Here is a 12868-nt window from a genome sequence, read left to right on the forward strand (position 1 = left end):
CTCAAGAGGCAGAGGAAATACTAAATAATCTAACTTGAGCCCCGCAAGAAATTAGCTGCTAAGGTGCCAAAGCTGTGCGTCCTAACTGATGCCCTCACCTTCTCACTCCAGGGTTTGGAAGAGGCGAACACCAGGAGAGACAAACCAAAGACCCATTTCCCTATCAGTACCGGAAGCCCACGGTGGAGCTGCTTGTGAGTACCGAGTGCCCCCGCATTGGGGACAGTGCCCTGCGACACAAAGCTGGCGGCAGATGAGGGAGCTGAGATCCATAAAAGACGTTCTCTGATGTAGGCAAACTTTACTTGAATTCGTATTTTCAGAAATGTGATCACCTGGGGGAAAAAAATGTCTATTTTTCACAGTTTACTTTGTAAGCTTTCATGTTCCTTTTATTTAAATTATTTATTATCAGGCTTCCTCTAAATCCAGCATTCAAGCATTTAGTAAATAAGTGAGCGCCAGTTTTCAAAAACAGAATGTTTATATGTTCAATTTCATACCTTTATGCTTATGGGCAGTTAAAGTTTAAAGATTAGACATGCTGGAGGGAAAATGATTTCTGGAAAGGTGGTCATAGAGTGAAAGTAATGGTATTTTCTACAAAAAAAAAAAAAGACTCTAAAGATCTGTGGTTAAATCTCAACTCAACTGTTTGACTTTGCCCTTTGCAAATGAGAACCTCTGCACACCTGAGTCCTCATCCACAGAAGGAGGGTAAAGGTGTTGTCTTGTTGTACCACCTGGTGGTGGACTGTATCGAAGGAGGTCACATGTCAAACAAAAGATATTCTGATCTATGGATACAGGGAGATGATCGAATAGCAATTTAACTAAATACCAAACGAAACTCTTAGCTTGGTCCCCAAGTGACTACAAATGTGACTTCTCAGTATGAGAACCACAGAATGAGGGAGATTGTTGCCCATCTCTCGTCCCGGGCAGGATCTGGACACCATGGAGGAGAGCTCTGAGATAAAGGTGGAAACGAACATTTCCAAGACTTACTGGATTCGGAGTTCCATGGCTGCTTGTGGGAAAAGGATCAGCAAAGCCCTCAGCTACATCACGGGAGAGATGAAGGAGTGTGGAGAGGGACTCAAAGGTGAAGTCCTGTGCGAGCTGACCCTCCCTGACCCCAAAAAGGGCACCTCCAGCCATCCCCAGAAAACACATTGCCGGGCTGGGGCTTCCCTATGGACCAGACTGGGCTCTGTGTCTCTGGTCTTTCAGAGAAGCTAGGAGTTGTGCTGCTAGAACAGACATGCAGTTTCTAGGGATGTAAATACCAGTACATGGAAGAAAGTGAGTTCTCATTTCTGAACATAACAGTTCTGGGCTCCGGCATTTTTCACACTCGGATTCTAGAGCCAGCCTTCTAAAAAAAAAAAAAAATGCCCTCTGGATGGTTCATGGGAGAACTGTGTCTACCATGCCAATAGGTTCTCTTTAGCAATCTTCCCAGAGCTTGGGCCATGGGTTTGATGCACTCTCTGCATGGCACTACCACAGTGGGCACAGACAGCTCAGGGGACCTGACCCATACTGCCAGAAAAACCACCTAATGACCACATCTGCCTGACAAGGGGTCTTGAGTTTTCTGGGCTGTCAGATGCTCTTCTGGAGGGTTCTTTACCCTCTTCGGTGGCAGAAGACAGCAGGCGGCTGGCTCCCTGCACACACACTGCAGACGCCTAGATTCCCCTGCACCCTCCGCCTGCCCCACACTGGGCACCTGCTGACTCCATGCCTGGCTTCCATTGCAGACAAGTCCCCGGTGTTCCAGTTTATTGACTGGGTCCTCCGGGGCATGTCCCAGGTGATGTTCGTGAACAACCCCCTCAGCGGCACCCTCATCGTGCTCGGCCTCTTCATCCAGAACCCCTGGTGGGCCATCTCGGGCTGCCTGGGCACCGTCATGTCCACCTTGGCGGCCCTCATCCTGAGTCAGGACAGGTAAGTCCCTGGGGCTCAGGGTCCCAGCACGAGGCCAAGAGGTCGCTCCCTGGGGGGCCATTCTCCCCCTTCCCAGCTCAGAAAACCTTCAGAATAAGGACATTAATAACTAAAAACAACTATTCCCTGGTTATTTTTTCATAGTGATGACACAATGTCTAGAGAAATATGAAGGGTCCGTAGGGCTGATGTCTTCCCTCCCCTCTCCCAGGAGGGTGGTCTGGTTAAAGGTGTTTTTGTAGCTGGGTCCCAGGTGAGAAAAACCTGACTTGGAGAAAAACATAAAAAGCGGTGGGGAAACCCGCATTCCACCTGTCCCCTTTCCCCCAGGTCAGCCATCGCGGCAGGACTTCATGGCTACAACGGGGTGCTGGTGGGGTTGCTGATGGCTGTGTTCTCGGACAAAGGAGACTATTACTGGTGGCTGTTGCTCCCTGTCATTGTCATGTCCATGTCCTGGTGAGTTTGCCTTTGAGCTTGTGGGTTCAAATCGGGGGCCACCAACCTTTTTACCCCAAGCCCGTGACCGACTGTCTAAGCTCAATGTTAAAGTAGCATTTACTTAGCTTGCCATCGCTAGGGTCACACAGTGCCAGCACCATGCCAGGTCACCTGCATATATATCCCATTAGCTACCACACTTTACTCTTCTTTTTTCTTTTTTAATACCCAAAAGGGTTGTTGGTCCCACCATGCCAGAGCACAGTGCAAGAAACTGAGGTGAAGGGATGCACTACAGGGTCCCATAGTTTCTGGAAATCTTCTCATTCCTCCCCCTCTCCCAGATTTTACCCATCCCTGGGCCTCCAGCCTGGGCCAAGACCACCTCCCCAGAGTAGGCTAAAGGCCCAGCATGGCAGAGCCCTCAGGGCACTGGCCCCTCCCTCTGGTCCAGAAAATGCAGCACACTCTGGCCACAAGGCTAGTGCTCTTGGCCGCTCAACAACCGTTTGTTGAATGAATGACTGTGATTTCCTTCCCTCTGCTCCCACACCCTGCCCTCTCTCCTCGTGCCTGGGCATGCAGCTATATGATGCCTCAAGGAAGTTCTGGGACTCTCTGCCTTAAAACTTCTCCCAGAAGCCCTCCTTCTGAAGTCCAGTCTGGGCATCCTGCCCTGTCCCTGTCCCCAGCGCAGGGAGGAGGAGGAAGGATGCTTTTCTCTGGGAAGGTACAGGGAGCCCCCAGTGCTTCAAGTCTAGTGTCAGGGCCAGGCGGCCTCCTGACCAGAGTCTCCCATGCTCTGCCATCAGCCCCATCCTGTCCAGCGCCCTGGGGACCGTCTTCAGCAAGTGGGACCTCCCGGTCTTCACGCTGCCCTTCAACATCGCCGTGACCCTGTACCTGGCGGCCACAGGCCACTACAACCTCTTCTTCCCCACAACACTGCTGCAGCCAGCGTCCTCGGTGCCCAACATCACCTGGTCGGAGGTCCAAGTGCCCTTGGTAGGTATCACAGGAGGAGAACGGGCAGTGTCTGTCCAAACTGGACGTTAAAGTGGCGTTGGTTATTGTGCACATCAGAAACAGCCACGGGTAATAATACTACAAGTACACAGTACGAGGCATTCTACATACAGCGCTCAAGGGCTACCACCCTTTCTCACTCTGAGAGCTAGAAGGGCTATTTCTGGTCCCCCACTATGATGGCACAGAGGATGAAACTGAGCCTAGGTTAAGAGACCTGCCTAAGGTCACACAGGGAAATAGGGAGGGGGCAAAGCCAAGTCTAGAATTCCAGGCCCGGGTTCTTTGGGTTTTTTTTTCCATTTTTCAAAAGCCTTTTTGATGCTTTAGTACAATTTTAATGCATTTGGTCCAGAGGCTTACGTGGTATATTTTCTTTCATTTGATCACACTGAATCATTAAAGTCGTACACATCATGCTGCCATTTATTGGCTTACGAAGTCACTGTTCCCACCTCTTCGAGGCTTGCTTACATTTTAAAGCACAGGTGTTCCTCCATTAAGAAACATATATAACAGAGCTTTTAAAGTTCTTTATACGTATTCTGTACATAATGCTGACCTCTGGAGGTCTGCCAAGATCACGAGCAAGAAGCTACACTCCCGGCGTTAAGTCAGCAAGGAGAAACGTGCCCATTAGCTGCCTTATCTAACCAGGCACATTTTCACCCGGGCCTTCCTACTTTCCGCTTCGCCAGAAGGGCCCCACGGTCTGGCGCTGGCCTGAAACTTCACTGTTAGCAATTCATCCTCCGACCACAAAGCCACTTGGGCTTGTTGAAGGAACTTTCTCAGAAATAACGATGCCTTGCCTCTCTTGGCATTCCATAGTAGGCAACAGCATGGTATAGCAGAAAGAGCCATGCATTTGCACTAAGAAGCATCGTTATTTAGGAAGAGAAATGTTTGTGTCAGTCCCACCTTGGTTGATTGTTGTGTGTGGGTGAGGACCTTCCCCGGCCAGGGCGAGAGAATTGTGTTGGCAATTCAGCTCTTCAGCCTTCCAATTCCTGGTGTGTTTACCCAATCGATACCTTTTAGAGACAAAATTGCTCTAAGTAGCATGCTGGGGGAGATGATGTTAGAAAATACCAGCTTGAGATACTGCATTCTCCATGCCATGTTTTCAACTGAAAAAATATTTTGGAACTGAGCCCAAAGAGCCCACTGGGATCCCTCCTGTCTCTGTCTGCTGTCACTGTGGTGTGAGGGCTCGGAGCTCCAGGACCTCCTTCCCCTGACACCCCCCGGGGGTAGGGTCCTCTCAAAAGACCCTGGCTGAGAGCACTGCCTGGGGTAACAAGTGCACAAACTCCGCCCAGAACTCTGCCTCCCGTCAGCTTCCTGCCCACAGGGCGAGACACCCAGCCAGCACATGCAAATGGCCCGGAGCCTCCTACCTTTAGCACCTTCCTCATTTAAGGGCCTTTGGCCAAACCCTCCAAGACGCAGGACCCAGTCCCTGTTGCTGGGGAAGGCTGCGTTTCTAGGATCCTTTTCCCAAACGCCAGGGCACCTATGACAGCGCCCACAAGGCATCAGACTTCCTCAAGTGCCTTTTCATTCACACACAGGCCCCAGCAGCCCCTGTGACCCGTGGAGGGTGGAGTCCAGCAGGTGGCCCCACCGGTGCATCCATCAAAAAGCAGATGCGGGGGATGCCACCTTCCCCGGGCCCTTCTGCAGATGGTAGTCCAACCGCTCACCCAGATCGCAGGACTAACGCCATCTCGCCCCAGACATGTCGTTCTTGGGGACAGAAAGGACCATTTTGTATCTAATATTTAGCCTTCTCATCATCTTTTCAGGTTAAAAAAAAATTACAAGAGGGTTTCTAAACCCCGACTTTGATCAGACATATATTACCTTTCTAATGAATAACACCCTAATTTGAAAGGTTTTCCGTTTCTCTTACCTGGGACATAAACGCCTCACACTCGTGTTTCTAAATAAAGGAAACTCAACATCCTAACCTGTTAGTGTTCTAAGAACTCAAGATCAAGACAATATAATTTAAACTAAGATAACATCGTTCTTTTTAGAGTTAACTTATTTAAGTAGAAATATCTTGGAAACCTGTTGCAAAACGTTAGTGTAGTGAGTGTGGTGTTGAATCTTTCACAGCCAAGGTTCAAGCTGTCTCTTTTGCCTCCATAATAAGCACGTGATCCTGTCACCCCTACAGCTTTTGAGAGCCATCCCTGTTGGAATTGGCCAAGTGTACGGCTGCGATAACCCCTGGACCGGAGGCATTTTCCTCATAGCTCTGTTCATATCTTCGCCTCTGATTTGCTTGCATGCGGCAATTGGATCCACCATGGGGATGTTAGCAGGTCTGTGTCATCACTTCCCCGTTAATGGGCTATGGAGGATGTTAGTGCCCGTGGCTAGCTCCAAAGAAAATGGTGACGTGTGTCTTCAGCACTCCACCTGCTGATTCCTGTAAACTTTTCCTCCTTCTGTTTTACCCCTTTCTCCACTTTTGGTACTAGTTCCCTCATGCTCCCCCGGGCAAAAGCTGTCCTCAAAAAAAGGCTTCGGTATTAGTCATTTACACTTTAGTATAAATTTAAAGTTTGGGAGAGGTTTCTTCCAGGCATATGTATATTTTAAGTCATCTCCAACAACAATGGAGAAAGATTTGTTCTCCATTAGAGAACATTAAGGTATCAATGAAGGAGGAGTGGTCTTCTTTCTTGGCTGGAGAAGGATATTCTCTAGACTGTTTGAATGAGACTTCAGAGTCCTTACTCAAAAAGTCTCTTCAAAAAAAAAAAAAGTCTCCTCAACCCATACCAGCTCAACTGCTAATCTTCACAGGTCTCTATGGCCATTTGTTCCCTGTAGATGTTTTTCTGTAAATAAAATCAGAAGTCCTTGTTATATAAATGCTTAAAGGGATAGCTGGTTCTGGGCTTTGAGGGCCGTGGTAAGGTTTCAGGGTGGGCAGGTGAGCGTGCAAGTCCCCCAGACTCAACACTGACGCCTGCCTTCTCCTGCAGCGCTCACTGTCGCGACACCCTTTGACGACATCTACTTCGGCCTGTGTGGCTTCAACAGCGCGCTGGCGTGCATAGCCGTAGGAGGCACGTTCTACGTCATCACCTGGCAGACGCACCTTCTCGCCATCACCTGCGGTAGGCATTGCCGTCGGAATCCCCTTCCGACTTCAACCCAGGCCTGTGTCTGTCCCCGCAAAGCAAATCGCCCTGTGAAAATGCTGCTGCTCCCACAAACGTGACTGGGAGGAATTGTTTCCGTTATGAAACGGTTTTTGTTTAAAACTGTTTTCAATGGTTATTCAGTGATTAATACATTAAAAACTATTTTCACCGAATACACAATGGCAGGTGCTGGTGGTTGGGTTGTTTATGGGTTGTCTCCTATCAATGCTACTTTCCTGGTGCGTGAATAAACGTCATGGTGAATATTTTAATTTAAATTAACTTTGATTTTTTAACGGGCCAGCATTTTTTTCGATGACCTGAAACTAGGCCCATGCCTAGTTACTTCCTTCCACAAAAAGATCCAATGACAAAGATTCTAAACTTTCACAGATATCTTTTTTTTTTTTTTTTTGAGACAGAGTCTCACTGTGTTGCCCAGGCTAGAGTGAGTGCCATGGCATCAGCCTAGCTCACAGCAACCTCAAACTCCTGGGCTTAAGCGATCCTCCTGCCTCAGCCTCCCGAGTAGCTACAGGCATGCGCCACCATGCCCGGTTAATTTTTTCTATATATATTTTTAGTTGTCCAGATAATTTTTATTTCTATTTTTAGTAGAGACGGAGTCTCGCTCAGGCTGGTCTCAAACTCCTGACCTCGAGCGATCCACCCGGCTCGGCCTCCCAGAGGGCTAGGATTACAGGCGTGAGCCACCGTGCCCGGCCACAGATATCTTTAAAATCAGTAATCATTTATATTATTAAATTGGTTTTGACCTTAATCCTATTTAAAAAAAAAAAAAAAGAGTCTCAGCACTATAAATGAGAAATCAAAGAGTCCTGAAGATTTTTAAAGCATTCAAGGTCAAGGCTGTGCCTGCTCCAAGCTCTCTTGGTGGCCCACAAACTCCATGCAGGGTCAGAGCAGGGAGGTGGAGGGTGGGCAGGGGTGGCTGCATCGAGGACCTGGAACTGCCACTCTGTCCAGAGTCTCAGAGGCCAAAGACATCTGGGACACCAGCTGGGAAATGACATTGCAGGGTACCCCTGGCAGCCAGCCCCCAGTTCTGCTGGTTCACTAAGGAATAATCACATTCTGTAACAAAGAAGTTTTATATGCCCAACTTACGTCAGATGTTACCCTGGTGGTTCTCAAGCAGAGGTGATTTCCCCCTTCCCTGGGGACATTTGGCAGTGTCTGATGACATTTCTGTGTGTCATACCCAGGGGGAGGAGGGGAGAGTGCTACTGGCATCTGGCGGGTAGAGGCCAGGTGTGCTGTTGAACACCTACCATGCACAGGACAGACACCACGACTAAGAGTTACCACATCCAAAATCATCAATGTCACCACGGTTATGAATCTTGGTACAAGTTGTCTCATTTAATCCTCACTACACCCCTGTAAAGTGTGTGGGTGTTATTACTACCCCCATTTCACAGATGGAGAACTGAGGCTAAAGGAAACTAAATAAAGTGCCCAAAGTCAGGTCTGCCCAACTTTGAAAGTCTGTGCTCCTTGTAGGGAACCACGTTGTTTCCTGATGTGAGCACTTTCTCCATAGGTGACAAACTCCAAGCCCAGAATAGTTAGGCCTTTTTCTGTCATCACACAGCCAGTGATGGACAAGACAGGAAAAATGGCCGGGCGTCCTGTCTGGAAGACCCCTCCCCCCACAGCACACCCTGCACGTCCCCTGGGACAGACAGTTCCCCCTCCAACTGGAGACAGTCCCCTTCCCGTCCTTCTGTCCTTCCTCCCCTCTCCCCACAACACAGGCCCTATGACCACATATGAGCACACAAGGTTTTCAGATGGTTTTCCTGCTAGTCACAGACCAAAGCTGATAAAATAACAGCAGGGAAGGGGACAGTGAGAACAAATCCTTTGGCTGTGGGTCCCAGGGAAGGTGGGTGGAGTTCGTGTCTTCCACTGTCCATAGGCTGAGCCCAGAGTCCACTCCAACCTTGTGACTCCCCTACGTTCTGCGGCTTTGTGGTGCTTGGTTTGCACCCACCCCCATCTGCCCTTCTTCTCCACCCTCAGATCTGAGAAGCTGCCTGAGAGCGTGTTCCTGCAGCCAGGTGGCCGGGGCTCCGCCCCTTGTTAGCCATGAAATCCTGGGCGAGTCACCTGAACTCCCAGTGCCTGATACTATCCGTTCCCAACTCAGAGTGTTGTCAGGATCAGAGAAATAAGCTGTCCTGTGTGACCCGTGAAACCTGCTGATGCCCCCATACCCCGCTTCATATAACTCAGGCTCTAATCTCGCCTACTCTTCCACCTTGAATCACCACCTCTAAAACAGTAGGGACTTCTCCAGCTGAAAGACGGGCAAAACAGTCATTTAACCTTTCTGAGCCTCAGTTTTCTCCTTTGTGAAATGAAGACCATAACAGAGCTTACATTGCGAGAAGGCGGGAGGATATGGTCCGTATTGCCACTAGCTGGGCACACAGGGATTCTCTGACAAAGGTTCTCTGTTGTTAATATCCTGGGGACAATCGAGATGGGTTCAGAAGCAAAGGCCAATTATGCCAGCCCATTTTAACAGCCTCTCCCCTGCTGTCGGCACGTGGCTCTTCCCAGCTGGCAGCCTGGCCGTGCCCTCCGCAGAGCCTAGAAGACAAGGCAGCGGGCATGTTTGGTCTGCCTCAAGCTTACGGAATGCTGCTCCTCCCTAGGAACCCATATTATGTTAATAACCTGTGATGAAATATTCCAGTAGGGAGTTCTGGGGATATACTTGCCTTTGCCGTATAGTAAAATTTTCATTTATGGTTTATGCTGTTAAATGTTCCTTTACTGCCATGCAAGGTGGTGAGACCCAAGAGGACTGTAACAGCTAAATCCTGGCCCTTTTTAACAAAGTTCATCTGCTGTCTTCACTGGGCTGGCATTTGTATGGAATTTAACATTTTTAAAGCTGCCAAGAAATGGAAATACAACTCGATTTTTTTTTAATCTGAGAGATAGCATTTGTGGCACAAAATGTGTGGGGAGAGACTATGTAGACTAAGCTGAGGCACTGAAATAGTTACTGGTCTATTTCTCATTGGTTCTTTTTCCAGCACTGTTTGCGGCCTACCTGGGTGCTGCCCTGGCTAACGTGTTATCTGTGGTGAGTCAACGCCGGCTGACAACATGCCCACAACACCCTCCCTGGTGTCCTCTCGGTTTCCCAAACCCTGCTCAAAATCCCTCCTCCAGGAACCCTTCTCCGGTCCATCTCCCTTGTTTTAAATCACACTACTCCCCTCTGCACCTGCTAGACAAAATAGGTCTCAAAAGCTTAAACATCAACCCTTGGTCAATCAAATCCCCTTGTCAGTGGCCCAGGAGCTCCCTACAGAAGGACAGTTGGAAGGACATGATCTTATAAATCAAACTCCTTTCTATTGTATTATTCTCTGAAGTTATTTTTAAATCTTTGTGATTTAATTTGTGTGTATGCCCAACTAACTCGTGAGCCAGTGTATATCTTTGTCTGTCCCATAGCTGTGGCATCACTAGCAAAGGCTTCAGGGGGAAGGGGGTTGTCAAGCCCCAGCTGAGTCAGAGAAGCCAGAGCTGGTGACATGTGGGCATGAGCAGCAGTCCGAGAACCCCTGCCTCATCTGGGCCCCAGCGAATGGTGACATGTGAGCCCAGGGGGAGCCATGGGGCCAGCCCCAGGCCCCGTGAAGAGTGCTCAGGGTTCAGCTTGCAGTCAATGGCTCCCCCTCTTAGATAACGGTACAAGGGCACATCTCACATGGGGACGAGGTAGGCGTTCTACTCACGCCTGTCTAAATCCCTCCCCCACCTCTAGTGAAAATGGACTGTTTGGACTTAACATAGGAAGATATGTTCTAGCAATATAATTAGCCTTCCCTGGTACTATCCTGTCTCCCCCAGTGGACCAAGCCCCCCTTCTGGACCCCCTTGCATTTATAAACAGTTCATCTAAACACTTGGCATAATATTTTGTGACAAGTCTGGTGCTCATTGGTCTCTTCTATTTTCAACCCATGTTCTCCCTCCGAACAACAAGGGCCCTGTATTCTTATCTTTATCTCTAGCAACTGTTACTGTGCTCAGCGCATAGTAAGTGCTCAAGTAATACTGGCTCAGGTAGTGAGCCTCCATGACAGGGCATAGAAGAGCTGGGCTGAATAGCTGGCCATCAGAAATACGGAAAGGTGACAAGAACATGCAGTACGGCCTCTGAGGCTTCTGTCTGCTCCAGGCTTCACCCTCTCCTCCTGCACCCATCCATTCACCCAATCCTTCGTCCAATAAACCCGTGTCATGTAACTTCCTGGGACAAGGTGCCAGCCCCGTGTCTTCAACAATGCCACCATCTGTTTGACGGTAATGACCATGTATTGAGGACCATTTATTGAGTGCCTAGCATGCACTAGGTACCAACTCTGAATAGGTATTATTAGCACTATTTTACTATTGAGGAAATAGGTCTCAGAAAGATTAAATGACCATAACAATCGGTCAGAGCTGAGATTTGGATCTGGATCTGTGGAACCCCAGACCCCCATTCTTCTCATTGTGGGACCCCCAGGGGTGCTTCCCACACCTTGTGCTGTCTTAGCAGGGCTTTGGAAAGGCTTGTCGAGTGGAATTCTTCACTCATAGGCACCCCTTACAGCCTCAGTTCTGGCACCAGGCTGTCATTGCTCTTCCCCCAAGACCCACCCAACAGTGCCATCTCTGGACACATACATGACTGGCATTGTCACTTCCATGGTTTTACATGAGGTTTTTACTGATTATAAGATGATGTTTTGGGAAGAGGGGGCACAATTTGATCTGCCTCATAACTGAACTCATTGAACCAAATTATCCACTCAAGCTATCTCAAATGGACAATGGGGAGGAGTATTAAAATGCTTCAGGCCAGGTGTGGTGGCTCACGCCTGTAATCCTAGCACTCTGGGAGGCCGAGGCGGGAGGATCGCTTGAGCTCAGGAGTTCAAGAGCAGCCTGAGCAAGAGCAAGACCCCATCTCTACTAAAAATAGAAAGAAATCATCTGGACAACTAAAAATATATATAGAAAAAAATTAGCCGGGCATGGTGGCACATGCTTGTAGTCCCAGCTACTCGGGAGGCTGAGGCAGAAGGATTGCTTGAGTTATCTCACTTGATTGTTCACAGTCAGTTACAGATTGAACTCTTTATTCTACTTCTTTCCCCTCTCCTCACTACTGCACTTGACTAGTCTTAAAAAAATAATAAAAAAAAAAACACTTCAGAGCATCTCAAGGAATAAATAACAGGTCAACACCATGAAAAATGGAGCTGGGGATGGGAAAGCCCTTGAGAAGAGAGGCAGCTATGCTCTAGCTCCAGCTTCCTTGGATGAGGACATCACACCTTTGCCTCTCTATATACATCTGCTCACTTGCCCGGTGCCTCTCAGTGACAGGTTTCTTTTGTGCACACAGCCCCCAAATGGCCACCCATCACTGGTTTGGTTTCCCTGTCCTTTCAGTTCAAAAGCCCTATAGACACAGTCTCTGTGCCTCTTAATTCAAATTCTCTAAAGAGGGATTCTATTGGCCCAGGTCACCTGCCTATGGGAAGCTGTGTTTGAGCAGGTGCTGATCTCTAGTCCAATCAGCTGTGACCAAAGAGAAAATGGCCTTCAGCTACAAAATGGCTGCCAAAGACACCCCTCAAACAGGGCCTGAGGGGAGAAGGTATGGAATGGTCATAGTTGCTAGAGTTAGAAGTACAGCCTCACCAGACACCTCAAGACAAAACATGCCTTCTACAAAAGGCATATAATTATGCCCTGATGACTCTATGTAAGGCATGTTAACTTCCATCAGGGTTCCAATGGCTGCATTTTGAAAAGTGTGTACTCACCTGTTAGAATACAGACTGAGATGCTGGCGTGATTTTATTTATATTGGTCATCAATTAAGTATCTTCATCAATGTCCACAAACCATCCCTCCTCCACCCAGGGTGGTAGGTGATTGATAAGGGCTGATTAAACAAGCACAGGTGTCTGATGTAACCAAGGCTTCTCTTGTGTTCCCCAGTTTGGATTACCAACCTGCACCTGGCCCTTCTGCCTCTCGGCACTCACCTTCCTGCTCCTGACGACCAACAACCCCGCCATCTACAAGCTCCCACTCAGCAAAGTCACCTACCCGGAGGCCAACCGCATCTACTACCTGTCCCAGGAGAGAAACAGAAGGGCATCGACTGTAACAAAGTACCAGGCCTACGATGTCTCCTAAGTCGCCCTTTCTAAAACACAGCACTGTAAACCCAG

General features: G+C 48.7%; 1 protein-coding gene across 1 annotated transcript in view; it reads left to right on the forward strand.

Annotated features, from left to right (window-relative positions):
* SLC14A2 (solute carrier family 14 member 2) overlaps positions 1-12868 on the forward strand; it is a 157339-nt gene extending 144471 nt beyond the window's left edge. Inside the window, exons 12-20 of the mRNA XM_045527913.1 lie at positions 112-194; positions 946-1105; positions 1767-1956; positions 2287-2415; positions 3210-3402; positions 5609-5756; positions 6426-6560; positions 9659-9708; positions 12633-12868. Coding sequence (XP_045383869.1) covers positions 112-194; positions 946-1105; positions 1767-1956; positions 2287-2415; positions 3210-3402; positions 5609-5756; positions 6426-6560; positions 9659-9708; positions 12633-12833 — 1289 coding nt within the window. The 3' untranslated portion in view covers positions 12834-12868. The remainder of the gene's footprint in view (positions 1-111; positions 195-945; positions 1106-1766; positions 1957-2286; positions 2416-3209; positions 3403-5608; positions 5757-6425; positions 6561-9658; positions 9709-12632) is intronic.

The sequence above is a fragment of the Lemur catta genome, chromosome 16, assembly GCF_020740605.2.
Source record: "Lemur catta isolate mLemCat1 chromosome 16, mLemCat1.pri, whole genome shotgun sequence".
NCBI classification, from domain to species: domain Eukaryota; kingdom Metazoa; phylum Chordata; class Mammalia; order Primates; family Lemuridae; genus Lemur; species Lemur catta.